The sequence below is a fragment of the Gorilla gorilla genome, chromosome 3 (assembly GCF_029281585.2).
Source record: "Gorilla gorilla gorilla isolate KB3781 chromosome 3, NHGRI_mGorGor1-v2.1_pri, whole genome shotgun sequence".
Classification (NCBI taxonomy): domain Eukaryota; kingdom Metazoa; phylum Chordata; class Mammalia; order Primates; family Hominidae; genus Gorilla; species Gorilla gorilla.
In genome coordinates, this window is record NC_073227.2 from 114,613,437 (window position 1) to 114,639,948 (window position 26,512).

General features: G+C 38.7%; 1 protein-coding gene across 1 annotated transcript in view; it reads right to left on the reverse strand.

Moving 5' to 3' along the window:
• The window catches only part of HPGDS (hematopoietic prostaglandin D synthase), a 44,393-nt gene that overhangs the window by 3,807 nt on the left and 14,074 nt on the right, over nucleotides 1-26,512 (reverse strand). Inside the window, exons 3-4 of the mRNA XM_004039135.4 lie at nucleotides 15,593-15,685; nucleotides 6,358-6,467 (exon numbers count right to left, since the gene is read on the reverse strand). Coding sequence (XP_004039183.2) covers nucleotides 6,358-6,467; nucleotides 15,593-15,685 — 203 coding nt within the window. The remainder of the gene's footprint in view (nucleotides 1-6,357; nucleotides 6,468-15,592; nucleotides 15,686-26,512) is intronic.

Here is a 26,512-nt window from a genome sequence, read left to right on the forward strand (position 1 = left end):
GAAAAGTAACATGATCTGAGGAGGAAGTAGATTTCTCCATCTTTATTCTCCCACATGAATTCAAGAAGAAAGAGAAGTAGCTAGATTTTTTATTCAAATTTATGACATGGAGATTTAGGTCTGATTCTCTATAGATGTGAGTCATCTCTTTATTGCTCATGGATTAAAAAAATAGTTTTGTGTCACCAGTTCTTAGTTTCTTTGTGTATAATGACTAAATATTTTACCCACAAAATCTTATTTTTTCTTAAATTTACTAAAGCGAAATGATTCTATTGTCTTTTTAGATTCCTAACATTTCCCTCTTTCTTAACCTAGCTTTTTTAAAGCTAAATAATATAACTGAAGGTAAAGAAACTTATTTTATTTCATAAGGCTAGACTCCTCTAGTTTGGCAGTTCTTCGTTTCACTATTGCGTTTATGATGAATCATGATCTTGGGCCTTTATGTATTTTCTCATTGGACTACCATTGTGCCTCATTATCAGATTTGTCCATCTTGAATATCATCTACAAAATGCATCATCTGGTTATCCCCTCTTGATATATAAACTAATATTATTTTAAAATTAACATCCTTAGGAAAATATATATAAAACATCCATTTTTTTAATTGTCATCATTTTTCTACTTGAAGCTCTGAAGACCAAATAATTTACTCAAGGCCTCTTTCTTGATAAGAGATATTTGTTTATATATAAGAATTCTGCCTGTTTGAGTCTTGGTTATGAAACAGAAGCCAAACTCAAAAATATAAAATGTATATATCATTTATTAATATGTCTAAATGATCTATAATGAAATCCAACCTTTATTAAGATAAGTCAGATAGTGGATACCGTACCAATTTGCTGATTTACTTGCTGTTGTGATTATGACTTAGCTAGATGGTATATACTACCACAACATAATGCCTTATATTTAGAGTACAGTTTGCAAAAGCATCCTTACATACAGGTTGAGCCTCCCTAGTCCAAAAATCCAAAATGCTCCAAAATCCAAGACGTTTTGAGCATGCGCATGATGCCCAAAGGAAATGCTCAGGGGAACATCTGAGATGTCGGTTCTCGAGATGTGGTATGCTCAACCAGTAAGTATAATGCAAATATTCCAAAATCTGAAGAAAACCCCAATTCTGAAATACTTCTGGTCCCAAGAATTTCAGATAAGGGATACTCAACATGTACTTAGATATATGTTTGCCAGATTTAAAAACCGAAGCTTATAAAGCTTGTCATTATTTTGACTTTATGTTCTTTCCCTTGTTCTATAAAGTGCTCTGTGGTCAGTATGTTCATAGTTTTAAACAAAACATTAGTTATGAGTCTTTCTGCTGCTTACACAGAATTTGTAATCCCATTGAAGGGCAGTGAGTCGAGAACCATGTGGTGCTTGCCACAGGTCTGCTCACCTCAGTTGGCATCAGTCAGAAAAGTAATGGCCAATTTGATTGTTGGACAACTTTCCAAAAACTCCTGTGTGCACTCCTGGCAAATTCTGTTCTTCTAACGTGCATTTCCAGAGCTTCAGGTGCACCAATGTTTGTGTATATGCAGAGTCAAATAAAACTCATATCTGTGCTACTGACTTCTCCTTGAGCCCAGATTCTCTTTGTAAGTTTGGTGAATTATTTCAGTCTAATGAAATGTAAATTAATAAACAGTATAATTAGTATTTAAGTTTCATTTTAAAGTACAATCAACCAAAATAACATAAAGAAGATAAGATTTTATTACACTTCTTTTTTTTCCAGATATATTTTAAAAAATACATTTCCTGATCCATCCTAGATAGCCACTCCTTTACTTGATGGATTCAGAAATTTCTAGCCTCCCTTTTCAGAGAGTTACAAAGGAGGTTTTTTCACCCTGAGAAGTTGTTGCTATGAAAGTTTAACAAATGACTTTTAGAGAGGTTCGTATATTTCTCAAAAGCATTTTCATGTATGCACTACCAAAATTATTTTGTGTTGGAACCAGGATGTCCTCAGGCCTTCTCATTCTTCTTCCCCATCCTGTTCTTTAGATGAGGAAATGGAAACACAGATACATTAAATAACCAAAGTAACACTAATGGTAAGTTCAAGGATTGTCATGGTGACCAATATCCAAAGACATCTTTTGCTTTTAATTCTTTTTTTATTGGAAATGGAATTTTTAGTAATAAATACTGTAAAACTGTGTGTATTTGGTAGATTTTTAAGGTGTATATGACAAGAATATATTCACTATCCATCTTAAGTGCATCAATATTCTGCCTTTGAAATTTTCACCTGACCACAAGATGGCAGCAATGTAGCCCACTACCAACAGTCTAAGAAATGAAATACAGAACGGTGCATTTTTCATTATATATTAGCCAAGTCCTGCTTGTTAATTAGATAGTCTATAGCTATCAGCAATGTTTCAGCAACGTGTTCTGCCTTTGTATGATTTAATCATGAACTTGGATTGCTGTGTCCTTTGAAATTGTTTTTTTGAAATAGGTGGTACATAAGAGAGTTGTTATTCTAATACAAAGGTAGAGGGTTACTCTTATCATAAATGTTCGAAGAATATTTTCCTCTGGGAGGTGGTCTCTGTTATGGAGCCTCAGCCACAGAAAGGTAGAAAATAGAAACGTAGAGAAGAGCAAACTGATAAATTGATAGACTGCACATCAGGGGGGTGTTTGGTACATGGAACAAAAATCTTTAGACACTTCTAAATTGGAGAGCATCTGTTTCTACATTTATAATGATATGTAAAATACAGATGTCATGTCTGACAAATAGTAAAAACAATTAACACCAAAGTATATAACACTATTAATTGTAATAGTTAATATTTAACACTTCCTACCTAGCCATAGGCACATATGCTAACATTTAATCCTGCCAACATACTTCAAAGTAGAGCCTGTTGTATCCCCACTTTACAAAGAGTTTGAACTATAAATAGGGAGTTAAGTGACAGCTAGTAAGAAGGGAATCAGGATTCAACCTGGCAGTTTGACTCCAGAGCCTGAATGTACTTATGTCAAAAAGTTGTATTTCTATCATCAAAGCTGAGCTTTATTATTTCCTGGCTAGGCCTATATATATATGTGTGTGTGTGTGTGTGTGCAGACCCTACACACCTTATATTTATATCATGGAGTTAGTCAATGTAAATACTTTTGTGTCCAGATATCTCTATTCAAATCAGAAGGTGCTAATTAAATAGTATTTACAATAAATACTAAGTAGATAGTATGTGCTTAAATATGTGCTTAAGTAAATTGATAAGACTGCCTGCTATTTGTGCTGTGGCTTTCGACTATAGGCTTTAGCTTTAACATGTACATAAATATTCATGTGCAGCTGTTTTGAACAGCTGCTTGCACTGTGGTATTATACCCAGTGGTTAAGAACCTGGGGTTTGAGTCAGTGACGATTTGAATTCCTTCTGCACCACTTCTAGCTGAACAATTTTGGGTAAGTTGTTTACACTACATGAAACTCTTGTTTTCTTACCTTGAAGATGAGGATAACAACAGTTTCATTCTAAAGGAATGCTTAAATTAGTTACTAATTTAAGCAATTGTATACCTAGGTGATGAGGCTATGGGATCTAAATTCAGCTGTCTGGGCTCAGTTCACAGTTCTGTCAGTTGTGTGACTTTGGGCAACTCTGTAACTTCTGTTTCTTAGTGTCTTCATCTGGAAAGTGAGCATGACAATAAAAAGCACTTATCTTGAAGGGGGAGAAGGAGGGCTGACTGAGATAACACATAGAGCTGAGAGTAACACAGGCACATGGTGTGCATTTGATGAGTGTGGTTCTGATCACTTATTCAACAAGTGTGTAATGCCTACTATGTAAAAGGCACTGTGATGGCGGTGGGGGATCAGTTGAATAATACAGACATGATTCCTACCCCACGATGCATCCAGCTTGAGGAGACAAACAACAAACAAGTAATCACACACCACCTGCCAGTCTCTTTAAAATAGAGACTGTGATGAGCGTCCTAAAGGAAACCACTAGAAGCTGTAATAAAGACGTCTATTTAGAATTCTGCATAAAGATGAATAATTTGACAAATATATATCATTTTGCATTCATCTCTAAACAACAGTAATGAATATTTTTAAAAAGATAGAACCCACAAGGAAGTGGAAAGAGAGGAGATAAGAGCAAACAAAATTTGAAGCTAGTAAGCAGATGGCTGAATGGCACCTGTGAAGGGAAAGCCAAGAACCAATCCTTTCAACAACACAAAATCCTTAAATGGCTCAGGAAATGACCGGATATGTCTAGAACTGGGGTTAAGGAGGTTTGGGAGGGGATAAAATGAGGATTGGTGGAAAACTATTAAGCGGTTTTAGCATGGGATGTTCTTCATTTTACATTACTAGACAGCTGTCCCTTCCCCATTCTTAGCGGAAAACAGCCTAAGAATTTTTTTAAATTTAGAAGCACAATATCAGAAATTTAGAACTCAAGGACTGATGAGAAATGCTTTCTAAAAGTAATGCAGAAAAGCCAAGAGATGGGAAATAGGAAAAGAGCCAACATCTGAATTACTGGAATTCTACTATAATGGAACAAAGAAAATAAAGGGGGAGGAAATCATTAATGAAAGAATTAAAGGAAATTTCCTTGAACTAAAGGACATGGGTCCCAGATTGAGCGGAATCACCAAGGAAACAGCACAATGGATGAAAACAAGATCATACCAAGACTCATCACTGCAAAATTTTAGAACTCTAAGGGCACATGTTTTGTAATCTTTCAGAGTGGAAAAAAATAGGTCACATACAAAAGGTCAGTAATTACATTGAATTCAAACTTCTCAACAGCCTTTCAAATACTAATGAAAAACTACTTTCATCAGAATTCTACACCCAGCCAAACTATAAAACAAGTTTGAGAATAAAATAAAAACATCTTTAGACAAATAAGGCCCCAAAAGCCCCAAACTTTTATTTCCTATGACCAGTAAGCTCTTAGAGGACTGTTCCACAAAAGCAAGGAAAGGAAACAGGAGAATGAACCCAGGAAAACATAAAAAAAAAAAAAAATCCGGGGTAATAATAAAGATCTCAGGATGACAACTGTGACCAAGTATCTAGGACAACCATACCAGAGCGAAGCAGTGTGACTCACAAGATAGACATATCCATGCCATCTGTCATAATCATATCTGCTGCCATCAAACCTTCATTTTAACTTTTGGAATACTAGAGGATGTGCCCCCAAATAAACAATGGAGTAAACAAAGAAAGAAGGCAGCATCCAGGAACAGGACTCCAGCTCCATAGAATGGCATCACTGGAATAACAGCAAAGGGAATTCCAATGATGACAGCTGTGCAGAAAACCTAGAGAACTCCACAAAGAGTGGAAGTCTCCTAGACAGCGCTCCAAGAAATATTGGAAATAACAGATGAACTGATACTACGTTGACCTTGTGGAAAATCGTATTGGCAGGCTATTGGATACTGTGGAAAGTCAGCAGTAAAAGTGAAAAGAAGCAAAAGAAAGCAATTACTAATTTTGAGGAAGAAAAGTGAGAAAGGAAATATTATAAAAGCATACTACAGTGCACAGTTCTGTGCATTATTTGCATAGCCTACTAATCACAGGATATTTAACCAAAAAATTTTCACATCACAATATTGGGAGCTTGGTGAAAAGGAAGCAGAAAGGATGACTATGTAAGAGAAAAATTGTTATTTCAGGTTGAGATCCCTTATCCAACATGCTTGGGAACAGAATTGTGTTGAATTCCAGACTTTTTCAGATTTTGGAATATTTGCATATACATAATGAGATATATAGGGGATGGGGCCTAAATCTAAAAGCCAAATTCATTTATGTTTCATTTACACCTTATACACATAGCCGAAGGTAATTTTATACAGTATTTTCAATAATTTTGCACATTTGCTAAAGTTTGTGTTAGGTACTTACATGTGGAATTTTCCACTTGTGCTGTCATCTTGGTACTTAAAACGTTTTGGAGTTTGGGGCATTTTGGATTTCAGACTTTCAGGTTAGGAATGCTTAACCTGTACTATCATAAGTCCTGAGAAATCATTTACAATTGGTCAATCAGAGGAAGTCATATTTATATATCCTATAGAAATATGGAAATGTGTAAATCCTAAAGAAACTGCTAAACAAAGTTTTAAAAGGGTTGCATCTGGGGAGGAGTTAATGTGAAGGGGTACAATAGGGAATTGCTGTACTTTATTTTAAACTTTTAAAATATAATTTGGTATTTTAAAATTGTACATATTGTTTTGATATTAAGGAACTTTCTAAGGCACCTAACACAATGTCTGGCAGGTGGAGTGTAATTAATACTAGGAATAGCAAATGGATCACATTACTTTCACATCTTGCTTTTTCTCTGCCCAAGGAAAACATGACATGAAATCATCCAGTGTGTCCACAATAGCATCAACATGACATTGTTCCATTTCTGTGTTTCCAGCCAAATCTGTGGAATAGAGAGAAGCCCATCATGTAAATTAAATATGTTTAATTTACTATATTAAAAAGTTTGTTTTTAACAGATAGTATACTCATATGGTTGAAAATTCAAAGAGTGTAAAACAATATCCAGTGAAGACTAGCTTCCATCCACCACATTTTGCTCCCTTACCTACCTACCTTACTAGTACCACTTTAATTAGTATTCTGCATTATTTCTTTATGAAAATACAAGCAAATAAAAATATATGTCCCACTAGATATGCTTCCTCATCCCATGTTCCCTACATATCTTTCTTTATAAGTACCCAAAGGGTGTACTGGCTTTTTTTTTTTTTTGGCTAAATAGGGATTCATTGAGGTAGATGCACCACAATTTTTTTTTTATTTTTTAAATTATACTTTAAGTTCTAAGGTACATGTGCACAACATTCAGGTTTGTTACATATGTATACATGTGCCATGTTGGTGTGCTGCACCCATTAACTCGTCATTTACATTAGGTATATCTCCTAATGCTATCCCTCCCCACTCCCCCCACCCCACAACAGGCCCCGGTGTGTGATGTTCCCCTTCCTGTGTCCATGTGTTCTCATGGTTCAATTCCCACCTATGAGCGAGAAGAGTGAGAACATGCAGTGTTTGGTTTTTTGTCCTTGAGATAGTTTGCTGAGAATGATGGTTTCCAGCTTCATCCATGACCCTACAAAGGACATGAACTCATCATTTTTTATGGCTGCATAGTATTCCATGGTGTATATGTGCCACATTTTCTTAATCCAGCCTATCATTGTTGGACATTTGACTTGGTTCCAAGTCTTTGCTATTGTGAATAGTGCTGCAATAAACATACGTGTGCATGTGTCTTTATAGCAGCATGATTTATAATCCTTTGGGTATATACCCACTAATGGGATGGCTGGGTCAAATGGTATTTCTAGTTCTAGATCCCTGAGGAATCGCCACACTGACTTCCACAATGGTTGAACTAGTTTACAGTCCCACCAACAGTGTAAAAGTGTTCCTATTTCTCCACATCCTCTCCAGCACCTGTTGTTTCCTGACTTTCTAATGATTGCCATTCTAACTGGTGTGAGATGGTATCTCATTGTGGTTTTGATTTGCATTTCTCTGATGGCCAGTGATGATGAGCATTTTTTCATGTGTCTTTTGGCTGCGTAAATGTCTTCTTTTGAGAAGTGTCTGTTCATATCTTTCACCCACTTATTAATGGGGTTGTTTGGTTTTTTTCATGTAAATGTGTTTTAGTTCTTTATAGATTCTGGATATTAACCCTTTGTCAGATGAGTAGATTGCAAAAACTTTCTCCCATTCTGTAGGTTGCCTGTTCACTCTGATGGTAGTTTCTTTTGCTGTGCAGAAGCTCTTTAGTTTAATTAGATCCCATTTGTCAATTTTGGCTTTTGTTGCCATTGCTTTTGGTGTTTTAGACATGAAGTCCCTGCCCATGCCTATGTCCTGAATGGTATTGCCTAGGTTTTCTTCTAGGGTTTTTTTGGTTTTAGGTCTGCCATTTAAGTCTTTAATCTATCTTGAATTAATTTTTGTATAAGGTGTAAAGAAGGGATCCAGTTTCAGCTTTCTACATATGGCTAGCCAGTTTTCCCAGCACCATTTATTAAATAGGGAATCCTTTCCCCATTTCTTGTTTTTGTCAGGTTTGTCAAAGATCAGATGGTTGTAGATGTGTGGTATTATTTCTGAGGGCTCTGTTCTGTTCCATTGGTCTGTATCGCTGTTTTGGTACCAGTACCATGCTGTTTTGGTTACTGTAGCCTTGTAGTATAGTTTGAAGTCGGGTAGCGTGATGCTTCCAGCCTTGTTCTTTTTGCTTAGGATTGACTTGGCAATGCAGGCTCTTTTTTGGTTCCATATGAACTTTAAAGTAGTTTTTTTCCAATTCTGTGAAGAAAGTCACTGGTAGCTTGATGGGAACGGCACTAAATCTATAAATTACCTTGGGCAGTATGGCCATTTTCACGATATTGATTCTTCCTACCCATGAGCATGGAATGTTCTTCCATTTGTTTGTATCCTCTTTTATTTTGTTGAGCAGTGTTTTGTAGTTCTCCTTAAAGAAGTCCTTCACATCCCTTGTAAGTTGGATTCCTAGGTATTTTATTCTTTTTGAAGCAATTGTAAATGGGAGTTCACTCATGATTTGGATCTCTGTTTGTCTGTTATTGGTGTATAAGAATACTTGTGATTTTTGCACATTGATTTTGTATCCTGAGACTTTGCTGGAGTTGCTTATCAGCTTAGGGAGATTTTGGGCTGAGATGATGGGGTTTTCTAAATATACAATCATGTCATCTGCAAACAGGGACAATTTGACTTCCTCTTTTCCTAATTGAATAACATTTATTTCCTTCTCTTGCCTGATTGCCCTGGCCAGAACTTCCAACATTATGTTGAATAGGAGTGATGTGAGAGGGCGTCCCTGTCTTGTGCCAGTTTCAAAGGGAATGCTTCCAGTTTTTGCCCATTCAGTATGATATTGGCTGTGGGTTTGTCACAGATAGCTCTTATTATTTTGAGATACGTCCCATCTATACCTAATTTATTGAGAGTTTTTAGCATGAAGCGCTGTTGAATTTTGTCAAAGGCCTTTTCTGCATCTATTGAGATAATCATGTGGTTTTTGTCATTGGTTCTGTTTATATGCTGGATTACGTTTATTGATTTGCATATGTTGAACCAGCCTTGCATCCCAGGAATGAAGCCCACTTGATCATGGTGGATAAGCTTTTTGATGTGTTGCTGGATTCAGTTTGCCAGTATTTTATTGAGGATTTTCCCATCAATGTTCATCAGGGATATTGGTCTAAACTTCTCTTTTTTTGTTCTGTCTCTGCCAGGCTTTGGTATCAGGATGATGCTGGCCTCATAAAATGAGTTAGGGAGGATTCCCTCTTTTTCTGTTGATTGGAATAGTTTCAGAAGGAATGCTACCAGCTCTTCCTTGTATCTCTGGTAGAATTCGGCTGTGAGTCCATCTGGTCCTGGACTTTTTTTGGTTGGTAAGCTATAAATTATTGCCTCAATTTGAGAGTCTGTTATTGGTCTATTCAGAGATTCAACTTCTTCCTGGTTTAGCCTTGGGAGGGTGTATGTGTCGAGGAATTTATCCATTTCTTCTAGATTTTCTAGTTTATTTGTGTAGAGGTGTTTATAGTATTCTCTGATGGTAGTTTGTATTTCTGTGGGATCTGTGGTTTTATCCCCTTTATCATTTTTTATTGCATCTATTTGATTCTTCTCTCTTTTCTTCTTTATTAATCTTGCCAGCGGTCTATCAATTTTGTTGATCTTTTCAAAAAATAAGCTCCTGGATTCATTGATTTTTTGAAGGGTTTTTTGTGTCTCTATCTCCTTCAGTTCTGCTCTGATGTTAGTTATTTCTTGCCTTCTGCTAGCTTTTGAATGTGTTTGCTCTTGCTTCTCTAGTTCTTTTAATTGTGATGTTAGGGTGTTGATTTTAGATCTTTCCTGCTTTCTCTTGTGGGCATTTAGTGCTATAAATTTCCCTCTACACACTGCTTTAAATGTGTCCCAGAGATTCTGGTACGTTGTGTGTTTGTTCTCATTGGTTTCAAAGAACATCTTTATTTCTGCCCTCATTTCATTGTTTACCCAGTAGTCATTCAGGAGCAGGTTGTTCAGTTTCCATTATTTGTGCGGTTTTGAGTGAGTTTCTTAATCCTGAGTTCTAGTTTGATTGCACTGTGGTCTGAGAGACAGTTTGTTGTGATTTCTGTTCTTTTACATTTGCTGAGGAGTGCTTTACTTCCAACTATGTGGTCAATTTTGGAATAAGTGTGGTGTGGTGCTGAGAAGAATGTATATTCTGTTGATTTGGGGTGGAGAGTTCTGTAGTTGTCTATTAGGTCCGCTTGGTGCAGAGCTGACTTCAATTCCTGGATATCCTTGTTAACTTTCTGTCTCATTGATCTGTCTAATGTTGACAGTGGGGTGTTAAAATCTCCCATTATTGTGTGGGAGTCTAAGTCTCTTTGTAGGTCTCTAAGGACTTGGTTTATGAAACTGGGTGCTCCTGTATTGGGTGCATATATATTTAGGATAGTTAGCTCTTCTTGTTGAATTGATCTCTTTACCATTATGTAATGGCCTTTGTCTCTTTTGATCTTTGTTGGTTTAAAGTCTGTTTTATCAGAGACTAGGATTGCAGCCCCTGCTTTTTTTTTTTGTTTTCCATTTGCTTGGTAGATCTTCCTCCATCCCTTTATTTTGAGCCTATGTGTGTCTCTGCACATAAGGTGGGTTTCCTGAATACAGCACACTGATGGGTCTTGACTCTTTATCCAATTTGCCAGTCTGTGTCTTTTAATTGGAGCATTTAGACCATTTACATTTAAGGTTAATATTGTTATGTGTGAATTTGATCCTGTCATTATGATGTTAGCTGGTTATTTTGCTCATTAGCTGATGCAGTTTCTTCCTAGCTTGGAAGGTCTTTACAATTTGGCATGTTTTTGCAGTGGCTGGTACTGGTTGTTCCATTCCATGTTTAGTGCTTCCTTCAGGAGCTCTTGTAGGGCAGGCCTAATGGTGATGAAATCTCTCAGCATTTGCTTGTCTTTAAAGGATTTTATTTTTCCTTCACTTATGAAGCTTAGTTTGGCTGGATATGAAATTCTGGGTTGAAAATTCTTTTCTTTAAGAACGTTGAATATTGGCCGCCACTCTCTTCTGGCTTGTAGAGTTTCTGCCGAGAGATCAGCTGTTAGTCTGATGGGCTTTCCTTTGTAAGTAACCTGACCTTTCTCTTTGGCTGCCCTTAACATTTTTTCCTTCATTTCAACTTTGGCGAGTCTGACAATTATGTGTCTTGGAGTTGCTCTTCTCGAGGAGTATCTTTGTGGCATTCTCTGTATTTCCTGAATTTGAATGTTGGCCTGCCTTGCTAGATTGGGGAAGTTCTCCTGGATAATATCCTGCAGAGTGTTTTCCAACTTGGTTCCTTTCTCCCCATCACTTTCAGGTACACCAATCAGATGTAAATTTGGTCTTTTCACATAGTCCCGTATTTCTTGGAGGCTTTGTTCATTTCTTTTTATTCTTTTTTCTCTAAACTTCTCTTCTCGCTTCATTTCGTTCATTTGATCTTCCATCACTGATACCCTTTCTTCCAGTTGATCAAACCAGCTACTGAAGCTTGTGCATTCTTCATGTAGTTCTCGTGCCATGGTTTTCAGCTCCATCAGGTCCTTTAAGGACTTCTCTGCATTGGTTATTCTAGTTAGCCATTCGTCTAATCTTTTTTCAAGGTTTTTAAACTTCTTTGCCATGGGTTCAAACTTCCTCCTTTAGCTCGGAGAAGTTTGATCGTCTGAAGCCTTCTTCTCTCAACTCGTCAAAGTCATTCTCTGTCCAGCTTTGTTCCATTGCTGGTGAGGAGCTGCGTTCCTTTGGAGGAGGAGAGGCGCTCTGATTTTTTGAATTTTCAGTTTTTCTGCTCTGTTTTTTCCCCATCTTTGTGGTTTTATCTACCTTTAGTCTTTGATGATGGTGACGTACAGATGGGGTTTTGGTGTGGATGTCGTTTCTGTTTGTTAATTTTCCTTTTAACAGTCAGGACCCTCAGCTGCAGGTCTGTTGGAGTTTGCCGGAGGTCCACTCCAGACCGTTTGCCTGGGTATCAGCAGCGGGGGCTGCAGAACAGTGAATATTGGTGAACAGCAAATGTTGCTGCCTGATCGTTGCTCTGGACGTTTTGTCTCAGAGGGGTACCGAGACATGTGAGGTATCAGTCTGCCCCTACTCAGGGGTGCCTCCCAGTTAGGCTACTCAGGGGTCAGGGACCCACTTGAGGAGGCAGTCTGTCCATTCTCAGATCTCAAGCTGCATGCTGGGAAAACCACTACTGTCTCCCAAGCTGTCAGACAGGGACATTTAAGTCTGCAGAGGTTTCTGCTGCCTTTTGTTTGGCTATGCCCTGACCCCAGAGGTGGAGTCTATGGAGGCAGGCAGGCCTCCTTGAGCTGTGGTGGGCTCCACCCAGTTCGAGCTTCCCGATAGCTTTGTTTACCTACTCAAGCCTCAGCAATGGCAGGCACCCCTCCCCCAGCCTCGCTGCCGCCTTGCAGTTTGATCTCAGACTGCTGTGCTAGCAATGAGCAAGGCTCCCTGGGCATAGGACCCTCTTAGCCATGCACGGGATATAATCTCCTGGTGTGCCGTTTGCTAAGACTGTCGGAAAAGCGCAGTAATAGGGTAGGAGTGACCCGATTTTCCAGGTGCCATCTGTCACCCTTTTCCTTGGCTAGGAAAGAGAATTCCCTGACCCCTTGCACTTCCCGGGTGAGGCAATGCCTCGCCCTGTTTCAGCTCATGCTCGGTGCACTGCACCCACTGTCCTGCACCTACTGTCTGACAATCCCCAGTGAGACAATCCCCAGTACCTCAGTTGGAAATGCAGAAATCATTCGTCTTCTACATCGCTCACGCTGGGAGCTGTAGACTGGAGCTGTTCCTATTCAGTCATCTTGGAACTGCCTCTCCCACAATTTATTTAACTAGCCTCAACTGATTAGGTTTATTTCCAGTCTTTTGTTAATACAAGCAACACTGCAATAAATAACCTGTACCTACGTTATAATTTATTTTGTATCAAGAATTATTTTTATTTTTGCAGACAGTTTTTGTCAGGAGCATTTGTTTTCTGACTGGAGACTAAAATTTTTAAATAATAGAGGGTTTTTTTTTTCTTTTGTCTCATTTGTTAATCATTATTTTTGGTAATAAATCATTGGTCTTCCTAAAAGTTTTCTCAATGGTGCCAATTTAAAATGCTTCTGTGTAGAAGCTTTCTAAAATGGATTGCTTTTGTAAAACTGTATAAATTTATTAAAAATTAAGAAACTGTATACTGACAGTGGATGAATTGTATGTAAATTATACCTCAATAAAGGTGTTAAAATCGAAAGAAAATTCTTGAATGATTTAGAGTTCCTCTGTAAACTATATTTTTGTATGTGTGATATTCAAAGGTTGATTATTCATCTTTCTGACCTTGAATAGTCTTCAGAATTCTTCACTCATTTTCATCCCTACTTTGACTTCCACCTCAAGGCTTCAGCTAAAAATTTGTGGAGGTGACTCCTTATTCAATATTTTTAGTCCTAAACCACAGGCTCATTTTTTCAGCCTCCTTTTGGATATATCTCTGATTACTCTTTTGGCCCCTGAACATTCTTCCACAAATCCTCAAATGCAGTCATCACACCTTTTCTCAAACCAGCTCTCCTTTTTTTACCCAACAAATAATTACGGGCCTCAACTGTGACTCAGCCCCAAGTAGTGGCTGTATATAGTAGCATTGAATAGAAGAGGTAAATTCCTTGCCTGCATGGCACATATGGTCAACTGGAGAAGGCAGACATTGAGGAGGGAATACCCTCCTCAAGTTGAAAAAAGTATTTTGAACAGAAAAGAGAAAGAGACAAAAGAGAAGAGGAGAAGGAGGAAGAAAAGGAGGAAGTAGCAGTACATAGCACATTGAGAACAGCAAACTCTGTCTATTCTATTCCTCTCCTGGTTAAATAGACTGCCTTCCACATGGCAACGTCTATCTACTGTCTCTAAGATGATTCTACATCCACACATTTTTCGTATTATTCTTGGTCTCTCTTCTTTGCCATCTGGACCATTTCAATGATCTCCTAATATGCTTCCCTGCAGTAGCCACAAATACAAGTAACCACAATAATCTTCCCAAAATGCATAATGGTAGTTATGCTGCTTTTCTAGATAAAAACCTACGATTGCATAAGAAAAAAAGTCCATACTGTGGATCCTTCTAGATCTTTCTAATCAGATCCAATCTATCCTTCTAAGCATTTCTCTAATTCTCTTCCACCTGCAAATTTGAAGTTCATTCTTCTTCTCATGCCATTTTCTCTCTGCTTAGAATGTTCTAGCCCAGAGATTCTCAAAGTGAGATTCATGGACCACCTGCATCATCTGGGAAATTGTTGAGAATGCAAATTCTTGGGACCCACCCACGGTCTACTGACTCAAAGTTGCACAAAGTATATTTTAGTGAGCATCCAGGTGACCCTGATGCACATAAAGTTTGAAAAGCACTGCCCAGGTCCAAGTCTTCCTCTTGAAATTCTAGCTATCTTTGAGCCTAAACCTAAATGTAATTTTCACTTTAAAGCCTAATTTCCGTGGTCATAAATAATTTCCATTTCTTCTAAACTTTCAAAGTAACTTTATTTGTTGAAACATGTTAGTGTAACACAAAACTTTGTATTTTTAAAATACACTATTTCATTCCAAAATGAGGTTTAGTATTCATGGCCCATTTTATTTGTGAGCTATGTATGTGTCTATGGCTTGGATCATAGCAGTGGCAATGGTGGTGGGGAGATAGGTTTCAGAGAATGGTGATTCTACAGATTGATTGAAAGAAACGAGCTTTAAAAGAAGCCAAAAGTAGCTTTTGGCTCAAAAAGGGTGTGAGAATAGTTTGAGGGAAGAGAGAAGACAATGGAGCATAGGATGGGAGAAAGTGTGTTAGGTAAAAACAAGAACAGTTTCTATTGTTTCTCTTCCAATACCATGGGTGTGGGCACTAATGCAACAATCCGAAAGCCAACTATCCCCTTCAAGTTTCCTCAGATGGCACTGACTGGAAGCAAAGAAACTCCCTATTTTTTTCAGCATGATTAGGATGAAGGACATTACTGAGTATATAATTTTAAGTCTAAGAAATTTCAACCTCCATATGCCATATGTATTTTCTGCTAAGTAATTTTCTCTAATAACTTACAATATGCATACTAGCCAAAGTTTGGAATGAAACATACCTGTCCAATTTTTCAGCTAAACTCCAAAAAGGGCTTGGAGAGCAAACAGATGTAAGGCAGGAAAAGCAGGAGGCGATATAAAATAAAATTGTCTAATTGTCCAGGGAACTCATGGAAAGTTAAACTGATACAGGTGGTATATTTATACTTTTCTCTTATTTAATTCCATTCTTATTTGTACTATAGTATGCTATGCTAAAGTCATTTAATGAATATTGAATATATATCATGTATTTGTTTCAGTTATCAAAAATCTTAAGCACAATAAACATGTTACCTGTGTTTTTGGTCAAATATCTTGCTATTGCTAGGCTCTGGTGAAGGGTAAGTCCATCAACTTCCAAAATGGGGATTTTTCCAAATGGGAGAGCTTAAAATAAAATCAGCAAAGAATTAACTTCATAACAAAACCAGAAGTTATATTACTTCCATTTTTACTGATCATCGTGAAAACAAAGCATGATTTTATGGAATCATGAAATTCTTAAATATTTTTAGAAGAACACTTGACAACTTGTAGTGGAATATTTATATTTTATAAGTTTTCTTTAAGTTGTTAGAAAACCTGATTTAAAATTAGTGATGGAATTTGTTCTTAAGCTCAGGTTTATAGTGACACCATATACTGTACTGTATTTTACATGCTTACTGTTAAAAAAAATTAATTGTAAAGCTTCATTATTTTTTGCAGCCTCAATTGCAGATTATTAAAATCGTAGTCTGAGGATTATGAAGACTTTGATTTACATATTGAGTTATGGTAAGAACTTAGCCATAGCCTTTTTAAAATTAATACATAATAATTGCACATACTATGGGGTACATGATACATGCACACAATGTAATGATCAAGAAATTTTTTATTTCTTATTTAATTTCTTCGTTGACCTAGTGATCATTCAGGACCATGTTGTTTAATTTCTATATATTTGTATAGTTTCCAAAGCTCTTTTTATTGTTGATTTCTAGTTTTATTCCACTGTGGTCTGAGAAAATACTTGATATAATTTCCATTTTTAAAAATTTATTTAAAAAAATTTATTGAGATGTGTTTTGTGGCTTAACATATGGCCCATTCTGTGTGCTGCTAAGAAGAATGTGCAGTCTGTAGTTTACGGATAAAAAAAAATTTTTTTTGAGGTGGAGTCTCGCTCTTTCACTGAGGCTGGAGTGCAGTGGTGCGATCTCGGCTCACTGCAACTTCCACCTCCCAGGTTCAAGTGATTCTCCTGCCTCAGCCTCCTGAGTAGCCAGGACTACAGGTTCATGCCACCACACCCAGATAAGTTTTGTATTTTTAGTAGAGATGGGGTTTTTCTATGTTGGCCAGGCCGGTCTTGAATTCCTGACCTCAAGTGATCCACCTACCTCAGCCTCCCAAAGTGCTAGGATTACAGGCATGAGCAACCACGCCTGGCCTATGGATGAAATGTTCTGTAAATGTCTGTTAGGTCCATTTGGTCTCTAGCGCAGATTCAGCCCAGTGTTTCTTTGTTGGTTTTCTGGCTAGATTATCTGTCCAGTGCTGACAGGGAAGTGTTGATATCTCCAACTCTTGTTACGTTAGGATCTATCTCTAACTTCAGTTCTAACAATATTTGCTTCATATACTTCGGTGCACATATACTTACAATTGTTATATCTTCTTGCTGAATTGACCACTTTATTATTATATAATGACTTTTTCTCTTTTTACATTTTTTACTTAAAGTCTACTTTGTCTGCTACAAACATTGCTGCTCCTGCATGCTTTTGGTTTCCATTTTTATGGAATATTTTTTTCCATTCCTTCATTTTTAGTCTATGTGTGTCTTTTCAGGTGAACAGAGTTAATTGTAGGCAGCAGATAGTTGGCTTGTATTTTGTTTTTGATTCAGCCACTTTGTATCTTTTTAATTGGGGAATTTAAATCATTTGTATTCATTGATAGATAAAGGCTTATTTATCTTTGTGATTTAGTGGTTATCTATAGTAATAACTTTTGATTTTTTCTCTTTCTCATTTATGTATCTGCTCTACCAGTTAGTTTTATACTTTCATGTGTTTTCATGATGGTAGATATCATCCTTTCACTTCCAGATGTAGGGCTTCCTTAAGCATTTCTTGTAGGAACAGTCTATTGGTGATACATTTCCTCAGTTTTTGCTTGTGTGAGAAAGACTATTTCTCCCTCATTTTTGTATTATACTTCAAGTTCTAGGGTACATGTGCACAACGTGCAGGTTTGTTACATAGGTATACATGTGCCACGTTGGTGTGCTGCACCCATTAACTCATCATTTACATTAGGTATATCTCCTAATACTATCCCTCCCCCCTACCCCCACCCTGCAACAGGCCCCAGTGTGTGATGTTCCCCATCCTGTGTCCAAGTGTTCTCATTGTTCAGTTCCCACCTATGAGTGAGAACATGCAGGGTTTGGTTTTCTGTCCTTGCAATAGTTTGCTCAGAATGATGGTTTCCAGCTTCATCCATGTCCCTACAAAGGACATGAACTCATCCTTTTTTATGGCTGCATAGTATTCCATGGTATATATGTACCACATTTTCTTAATCCAGTCTAACACTGATGGACGTTTGGGTTGGTTCCAAGTCTTTACTATTGTTAATAGTGCCGCAATAAACATACATGTGCATGTGTCTTTATGGGAGCATGATTTATAATCCTTTGGGTATATACCCAGTAATGGGATCACTGGGTCAAATGGTATTTCTATATCTAGATCCTTGAGGAGTCACCACACTGTCTTCCACAATGGTTGAACTACTTTACAGTCCCACCAACAGTGTAAAAGTGTTCCTATTTCTCCACATCCTCTCCAGCACCTGTTGTTTCCTGACTTTTTAATGATCGCCATTCTAACTGGTGTGAGATGGTATCTCACTGTGGTTTTGATTTGCATTTCTGTGATGACCAGTGATGATGAGCATTTTTTCATGTGTCTGTTGACTGCATAAATGTCTTTTTTTGAGAAGTGTCTGTTCATATCCTTTGCCCACTGTTTGATGGGGTTGTTTGATTTTTTCTTGTAAATTTGTTTAAGTTCTTTGTAGATTCTGGATATTAGCCATTTGTCAGATGGATAGATTGCAAAATTTTTCTCCCATTCTGCAGGTTGCCTGTTCACTCTAATGGTAGTTTCTTTTGCTGTGCAGAAGCTCCTTAGTTTAATTAGATCCCATTTGTCAATTTTGGCTTTTGTTGCCATTGCTTTTGGTGTTTTAGTCATGAAGTCCTTGCCCATGCCTATGTCCTGAATGGTATTGCCTAGGTTTTCTTCTAGGGTTTTTATGGTTTTAGGTCTGACATTTAAATCTTTAATCCACCTTGAATGAATTTTTGTATAAGGTGTAAGAAAGGGATCCAGTTTCAGCTTTCTCCATATGGCTAGCCAGTTTTCCCAGCACCATTTATTAAATAGGGAATCCTTTCCCCATTTCTTGTTTTTGTCAGGTTTGTCAAAGATCAGATGGTTGTAGATGTGTGGTATTATTTCTGAGGGCTCTGTTCTGTTCCATTGGTCTATATCGCTGTTTTGGTACCAGTACCATGCTGTTTTGGTACCAGTACCATGCTGTTTTGGTTACTGTAGCCTTGTAGTATAGTTTGAAGTCAGGTAGCATGATGCCTCCAGCTTTGTTCTTTTGGCTTAGGATTGACTTGGCGATGCGGGCTCTTTTTTGGTTCCATATGAACTTTAAAGTAGCTTTTCCAATTCTGTGAAGAAAGTCATTGGTAGCTTGATGGGGATGGCATTGAATCTGTAAAATACCTTGGGCAGTATGGCCATTTTCACGATATTGATTCTTCCTACCCATGAGCATGGAATGTTCTTCCATTTGTTTGTATACTCTTTTATTTCGTTGAGCAGTGGTTTGTAGTTCTCCTCGAAGAGGTCCTTCACATCCCTTGTAAGTTGGATTCCTAGGTATTTTATTCTCTTTGAAGCAATTGTGAATGGGAGTTAATTCATGATTTGGCTCTCTGTTTGTCTGTTATTGGTGTATAGCAATGCTTGTGATTTTTGTACATTGATTTTGTATCCTGAGACTTTGCTGAAGTTGCTTATCAGCTTAAGGAGATTTTGGGCTGAGATGATGGGGTTTTCTGAATATACAATCATTTCATCTGAAAACAGGGACAATTTGACTTCCTCTCTTCCTAATTGAATAATCTTTATTTCTTTCTCTTGCCTGATTGCTCTTGTCAGAACTTCCAACACTATGTTGAATAGGAGTGGTGTGAGAGGGCATCCTTGTCTTGTGCCAGTTTTCAAAGGGAATGCTTCCAGTTTTTGCCCATTCAGTATGATATTGGCTGTGGGTTTGTCATAAATAGCTCTTATTATTTTGAGATATGTCCCATCAATACCTAATTTATTGAGAGTTTTTAGCATGAAGGGCTGTTGAATTTTGTTGAAGGCCTTTTCTGCATCTATTGAGATGATCATGTGGTTTTTGTCTTTGTTTTGTCTGTTTAAGTGATTGATTACATTTATTGATTTGCATATGTTGAACAAGCTTTGCATCCCAGGGATGAAGCCAACTTGATCTTGGTGGATAAGGTTTTTGATGTGCTGCTGGATTCGGTTTGCCAGTATTTTATTGAGGATTTTCCCATCAATGTTCATCAGGGATATTGGTCTAAAATTCTCTTTTTTTGTGTGTCTCTGCCAGGCTTTGGTATCAGGGTGATGCTGGCCTCATAAAATGAGTTAGGGAGGATTCCCTCTTTTTCTATTGATTGGAATAGTTTCAGAAGGAATGGTACCAGCTCCTCCTTGTATCTCTGGTAGAATTCAGCTGTGAATCCATCTGGTCCTGGACTTTTTTTTGGTTGGTAGGCTATTAATTATTGCCTCAATTTCAGATCCTGTTATTGGTCTATTCAGGGACTCAACTTCTTCCTGGTTTAGTCTTGGGAGGTTGTATGTGTCCAGCAATTTATCCATTTCTTCTAGATTTTCTAGTTTATTTGTGTAGAGGTGTTTATAGTATTCTCTGATGGTAGCTTGTGTTTCTGTGGGATCAGTTGTGATATCCCCTTTATCATTTTTCATTGCATCTATTTGATTCTTCTCTCTTTTCTTCTTTATTAGTCTTGCTAGCAGTCTATCAATTTTGTTGATCTTTTCAAAAAATAAGCTCCTGGATTCGCTGATTTTTTGAAGGGTTTTTTGTGTCTCTGTCTCCTTCAGTTCTGTTCTGATCTTACTTATTTTTTGCCTTCTGCTAGCTTTTGAATGTGTTTGCTCTTGCTTCTCTAGTTCTCTTAATTGGGATGTTAGGGTGTCAATTTTAGATCTTTCCTGCTTTCTCTTGTGGGCATTTAGTGCTATAAATTTCCCTCTACACACCACTTTAAATGTATCCCAAAGATTCTGGTACGTTGTGTGTTTGTTCTCATTGGTTTCAAAGAACATCTTTATTTCTGCCCTCATTTCATTGTTTACCCAGTAGTCATTCAGGAGCAGGTTGTTCAGTTTCCATGTATTTGTGCGGTTTTGAGTGAGTTTCTTAATCCTGAGTTCTAGTTTGATTGCACTGTGGTCTGAGAGACAGTTTGTTGTGATTTCTGTTCTTTTACATTTGCTGAGGAGTGCTTTACTTCCAACTATGTGGTCAATTTTGGAATAAGTGTGGTGTGGTGCTGAGAAGAATGTATATTCTGTTGATTTGGGGTGGAGAGTTCTGTAGATGTCTATTAGGTCTGCTTGGTGCAGAGCTGACTTTAAGTCCTGGACATAATTGTTAACCTTCTTTCTCATTGATCTGTCTAATATTGACATTGAGGTGTTAAAGTCTCCCATTATTATTGTGCGGGAGCCTAAGTCTCTTTGTAGGTCTCTAAGGACTTGGTTTATGAATCTGGATGCTCCTGTATTGGGTGCATATATATTTAGGATAGTTAGCTCTTCTTGTTGAATTGATCCCTTTACCATTATGTAATGGCCTTCTTTATCTCTTTTGATTTAAGTTGGTTTAAAGTCTGTGTTATCAGAGAGTAGGATTGCAATCCCTGCTTTTTTTTTTTGTTTTCCATTTGCTTGGTAGATCTTCCTCCATCCCTTTATTTTGAGCCTATGTGTGTCTCTGCACACGAGATGGGTCTCCTGAATACAGCACACTGATGGATCTTGACTCTTTATCCAGTTTGCCAGTCTGTGTCTTTTAATTGGAGCATTTAGGCCATTTACATTTAAGGTTAATATTGTTATGTGTGAATTTGATCCTGTCATTATATTAGCTGGTTATTTTGCCCATTAGTTGGTGCAGTTTCTTCCTTGCATTGATAGTCTTTACAATTTGGCATGTTTTTGCAGGGGCTGGTACCAGTTGTTTCTTTCCATGTTTAGTGCTTCCTTCAGGAGCTCTTGTAAGCAGACCTGGTGTCGACAAAATCTCTCAGCATTTGCTTGTCTGTGAAGGATTTTATTTCTCCTTCACTTATGAAGCTTAGTTTCGCTGGATATGAAATTCAGGGTTGAAAATTGTTTTATTTAAGAATGTTGAATATTGGCCCCCACTCTCTTCTGGCTTGTAGAGTTTCTGCTGAGAGATCTGCTGTTAGTCTGATGGGCTTCCCTTTGTGGGCAACCTGACCTTTCTCTCTGGTTGCCCTTAACATTTTTTCCTTCATTTCAACCTTGGTGAATCTGACGATTATGTGTCTTGGAGTTGTTCTTCTCAAGGAATGTCTTTGTAGTGTTCTCTGTATTTCCTGAATTTGAATGTTGGCCTGTCTTGCTAGGTTGGGGAAGTTCTCCTGGATAATATCCTGAAGAGTGTTTTCCAGCTTGGTTCCATTCTCCCCATCATGTTTAGGTACACCAATCAAATGTAGATCTGGTCTTTTCACATAGTCCCATGATTCTTGGAGACTTTGTTCATTTCTTTTTACTCTTTTCTCTCTAAACTTCTCTTCTCGCTTCATTTCATTAATTTGATCTTCGATCACTGATACCCTTTCTTCCACTTGATCAAATTGGCTACTGAAGCTTGTGCACGCATCACGATGTTCTCAACCCATGGTTTTCAGCTCCCTCAAGTCATTTAAGGTCTTCTCTACACTGTTTATTCTAGTTAACCATTTGTCTAATCTTTTTTCAAGGTTTTCAGCTTCCTTGCAATGGGTTCAAACATCCTCCTTTAGCTCGGAGAAGTTTGTTACTACCGACCTTCTGAAGCCTGCTTCTGTCAACTCGTCAAAGTCATTCTCCATCCAGCTTTGTTCCATTGCTGGCAAGGAGCTGCGATCCTTTGGACAAGAAGGGGTGTTCCGATTTTTAGAATTTTCAGCTTTTCTGCTCTGGTTTCTCCCCATCTTTGTTGTTTTATTTACCTTTGGTCTTTGATGATGGTGACCTACAGATTGGGTTTTGTTGTGGATGTCCTTTTTGTTGATGTTGATGCTACTTCTTTCTGTTTGTTAGTTTTCCTTCTAACAGTCAGGTCCCTCAGCTGCAGGTCTGTTGGAGTTTGCTGGAGGTCCACTCCAGACCCTGTTTGCCATTATATCACCAGCGGAGGCTGCAGAACAGCAAATATTGCAGAACAGCAAATATTGCTGCCTGATCCTTCCTCTGGAAGCTTCATCTCAGAGGGACACCCAGCTGTATGAGGTGTCAGTCAGCCCCTACTGGGAGCTGTCTCCCAGTTAGGCTACTCGGGGGTCAGGGACCCACTTGAGGAGGCACTCTGTCCATTCTCAGAACTCAAACACCATGCTAGGAGAACCACTGCTCTCTTCAGAGCTGTCAGACAGGGACATTTAAGTCTGCAGAAGTTTCTGCTGCCTTTTGTTCAGCTATGCACTGCCCCTAGAGGTGGAGTCTACAGAGGCAGGCAGGCCTTCTTGAGCTGCAGTAGGCTCCACCCAGTTCGAGCTTCCCAGCCACTTTGTTTACCTACTCAAGCCTCAGCCATGGCAGACGCCCCTCCCCCAGCTAGGCTGCCGCCTTGCAGTTCGATCTCAAACTGCTGAGCAAGCAGTGAGCAAGGCTCCGTGGGCATGGGACCCACTGAGCCATGCGTGGGATATAATCTCCTGTTGTGCCGTTTGCTAAGACCATTGGAAAAACACAGTATTTGGGTGGCAGTGTCCCAATTTTCCAGATACAGTCTGTCATGGCTTCCTTTGGCTAGGAAAGGGAAATCCCTCAACCCCCTGTGCTTCCTGGGTGAGGCTATGCCCCACCCTTCTTCAGCTTGCCCTCCGTGGGCTGCACCCACTGACCAACCAGTCCCAGTGAGATGAACCAGGTACCTCAGTTGGAAATGCAGAAATCACCCGTCTTCTGCATCAATCACGCTGGGAGCTGCAGACCGGAGCTGTTCCTATTCAGCCATCTTGGAAAAGATCTCTCCTTCATTTTTGAAGGATAGCTTTGCTGGTCATAGTATTCTTGGCTGACAGGTTTTTTTTTTTTTTCAGCACTTTGAACATATCATTCCATTGTCTCCTGGCCTGTAAAATTTCTGCTGAGAAATCTGCTGTCAGTCTGATAGGGATTCCTTTACATATGACTTGACACTTTTCTCTTACTATTTTTGGAATTCTCTTTGTCCTTGAGGACAAAGTCAAACTTGACAACTTGACAAGCTTGACAGTTTGACTTTAATGTTTAATGACTTTAATGTTGAATCTATACCTGAGCTTCATGTATCTGGATGTCTAAATCTCTTGCTAGACTTGGGAAGTTTTAACTATCATTTTGTTAATTGGTTTTCTATGCCTTTGTCCATCTCTTCTCCTTCTGGAATTCCCAAAATCCCCAAATTCAAACATTTGGGTGCTTTATGGTTTCCCAAATGATGTAATACAGGCTTTCTTCATCCTTTTTTCATTCTTTTATTTTTTTCTTTGGTCTGACTGGGTTATTTCAAAAGACCTGTCTTCAAGTTCAGAAATTCTTCTGCTTGACCTAGTCTATTGTTGAAGCTCTAGTTGTATTTTTTAAATTTCATTCATTGAATTCTTTAGCTCCAGAATTGTTTGGATTTTTTTTATAATATCTATCTGTTATATTGAATTTCTCATTCAGATCATTGTCTTCCTGATTTCTTTGTATTATCTGTATTCTTTTGTATCTCACTGAGTTTCTTTAATACCATTATTGTCAATTCTTTTTCAGGCATTTCATGTATTTCCTTTTTTATGGAATTGGTTACTGGAGAATTATTGGGTTCCTTTGGAGATGTCTTGTTTCCTTGCTTTTTCATATTTCTTGTGTCTTTATGTTGATTTCTGTGCATCTGGTATAATAGTCGCTCCTTTCAGTTTTATGGATTGATTTTTGTAGGGAAAGTCTTTTTCCTATAGATGTATCTATAGTGTTGGTTGGGTAGGGTACTTTAGCTTTGGTTCTAAGTAGGTGCAATAATGTAGTCTTCATATGATTTCTTCAGCTATAGTCAGCGTCAGGGGTGTCTGTGAGTTTTTCAGTGGCTTAGGCTGTAGTTATTAGTGGAGGCTGTGGTGAGTCTTTGCTGGGGAGGGGGATGCCAAGTGGACTCATCCTCAGGCACTAGTGGTGGCTACAGTGGCCTGGGTGTGTGGATTCCTAGGCCCCTGAATGGGATGCACTGGTACCAGCAGTGCTGGGTAAGGCAGCTCCAGCCCCCAAGACAATGCTTGTGAGTCCCAATGACAGTGGCAAGCAGAAAAGGTGACCTCAGGCCCCTGGATGATATGCACAAGCACTGGTGGTGGCTGGTGGAGTAGGTTGATCCTCAGGCCACTGGACAATGCATTCAAGAATTGGCAGCAGCAGTGACAGGCAAGATAGGCCTGTCCTCAGGTCTCCTGAGAGTGCATGTTGGCACCAGTGGCAGCAGGCAGGGCACGTTGATCCCCAGACCCCTGGATAATGTGCTTGGGTGCCAGTGGCAGTGGTAGTGGGTGGGGTGGGCTGGTCCTCAGGTGCGCAGATGGTGCACATAAATGCTAGTGGTGATAAGTGTGGCAGTACTATCCTCAGGTTCTGGAATGGCATATTGGTGAGCTGGTTCCCAGGCTTCATAAAGGTGCATGAAGGTACATTGTGGCCCTGATACTAGAGAAGGTACGGTTGCTGTCTGTGGCAACAGCCCCAGGCAGGCAGCTCTCAGACTCTGGAGAGTGCATGCTTTAGCTTCCTGTGTTACAGCAGCAGCCTGTCTGGTATGCTACACTGTCTCTTCCCCAAGGTTTGGGACACTACATGGGCTAAAGGGCTAGGCACCCAGCCACAACACTAAGTGAAGCCAGTATTGCAATGCTGCAGCCCTCTGGGTTGTTGTGGGGGGATGTCAGCAGGGCTTCAGGGATGTGGAGATGCACAGGCTTTTGGGTTCCAGGGCAAGATATAGTCTGGTGGGGACTGGGCTCTCCAAGTGGCACCATGATGCAGCTACTTGGGTCTCAGGGGGTGTGTAGGACACAGCACAAACTTCCACTCTGGAACAATGTTCTCACATGGACTCCAGGCACTCCCTATCCTAGTCTCAGGGCCCATAAGGCCCAAGGGGGCTCTCCCATGGCTAGAATTGCAGGAGTCTGTGGAGTAAATGTGGACCACTGGGGATATCTCTCTTACCTTTTCCCCACAATGGGGAGTCCCTCCTGGCTCCAAGCTGATTCCAGCCACATCAGCTGCTTCGCTTCCTTTTCTTTCTGTGCCTCAGAGGTTTCCCATCACTTCCCAGCTGAATTCCAGTCTTCTCTCTTAGATGCTGTATTAGATGTGTGGTTATCTACTTGCTATTTTGATCCTTCTTTGAGGAGATGAGTGTCAGTTACCTCTAGTCATTAATTTTGAAGCCCCACTTCATTTTGATGAGGGACTATTTGAAATGTATAGCAAGGCAGCAAGCATTTTTGCACAAATATCGGACAGACTGATAGCAGATACCATATTAATATTTTATCTGTAAATCCTACTGGTTTCTTATCTAAACCTATTATATTTTTGTCACAAAGTAATATACATTTATTATAGAAAAATTATAAACTGATAAATAAAAATAATTCAGCCACATAGTTTTAACCATTTTAATATTTTAATTGATTTCCCATATATATTTTAAAACAAATTATAATGCATGTAATGTTTTGTAAATCACTTTTCATTTCACAGTATCTTTTAAACATCTTTCTAAATCAATGAAACATCATCTTTTTAATGACTACATAATACTTTGCCATGTGTATTGACC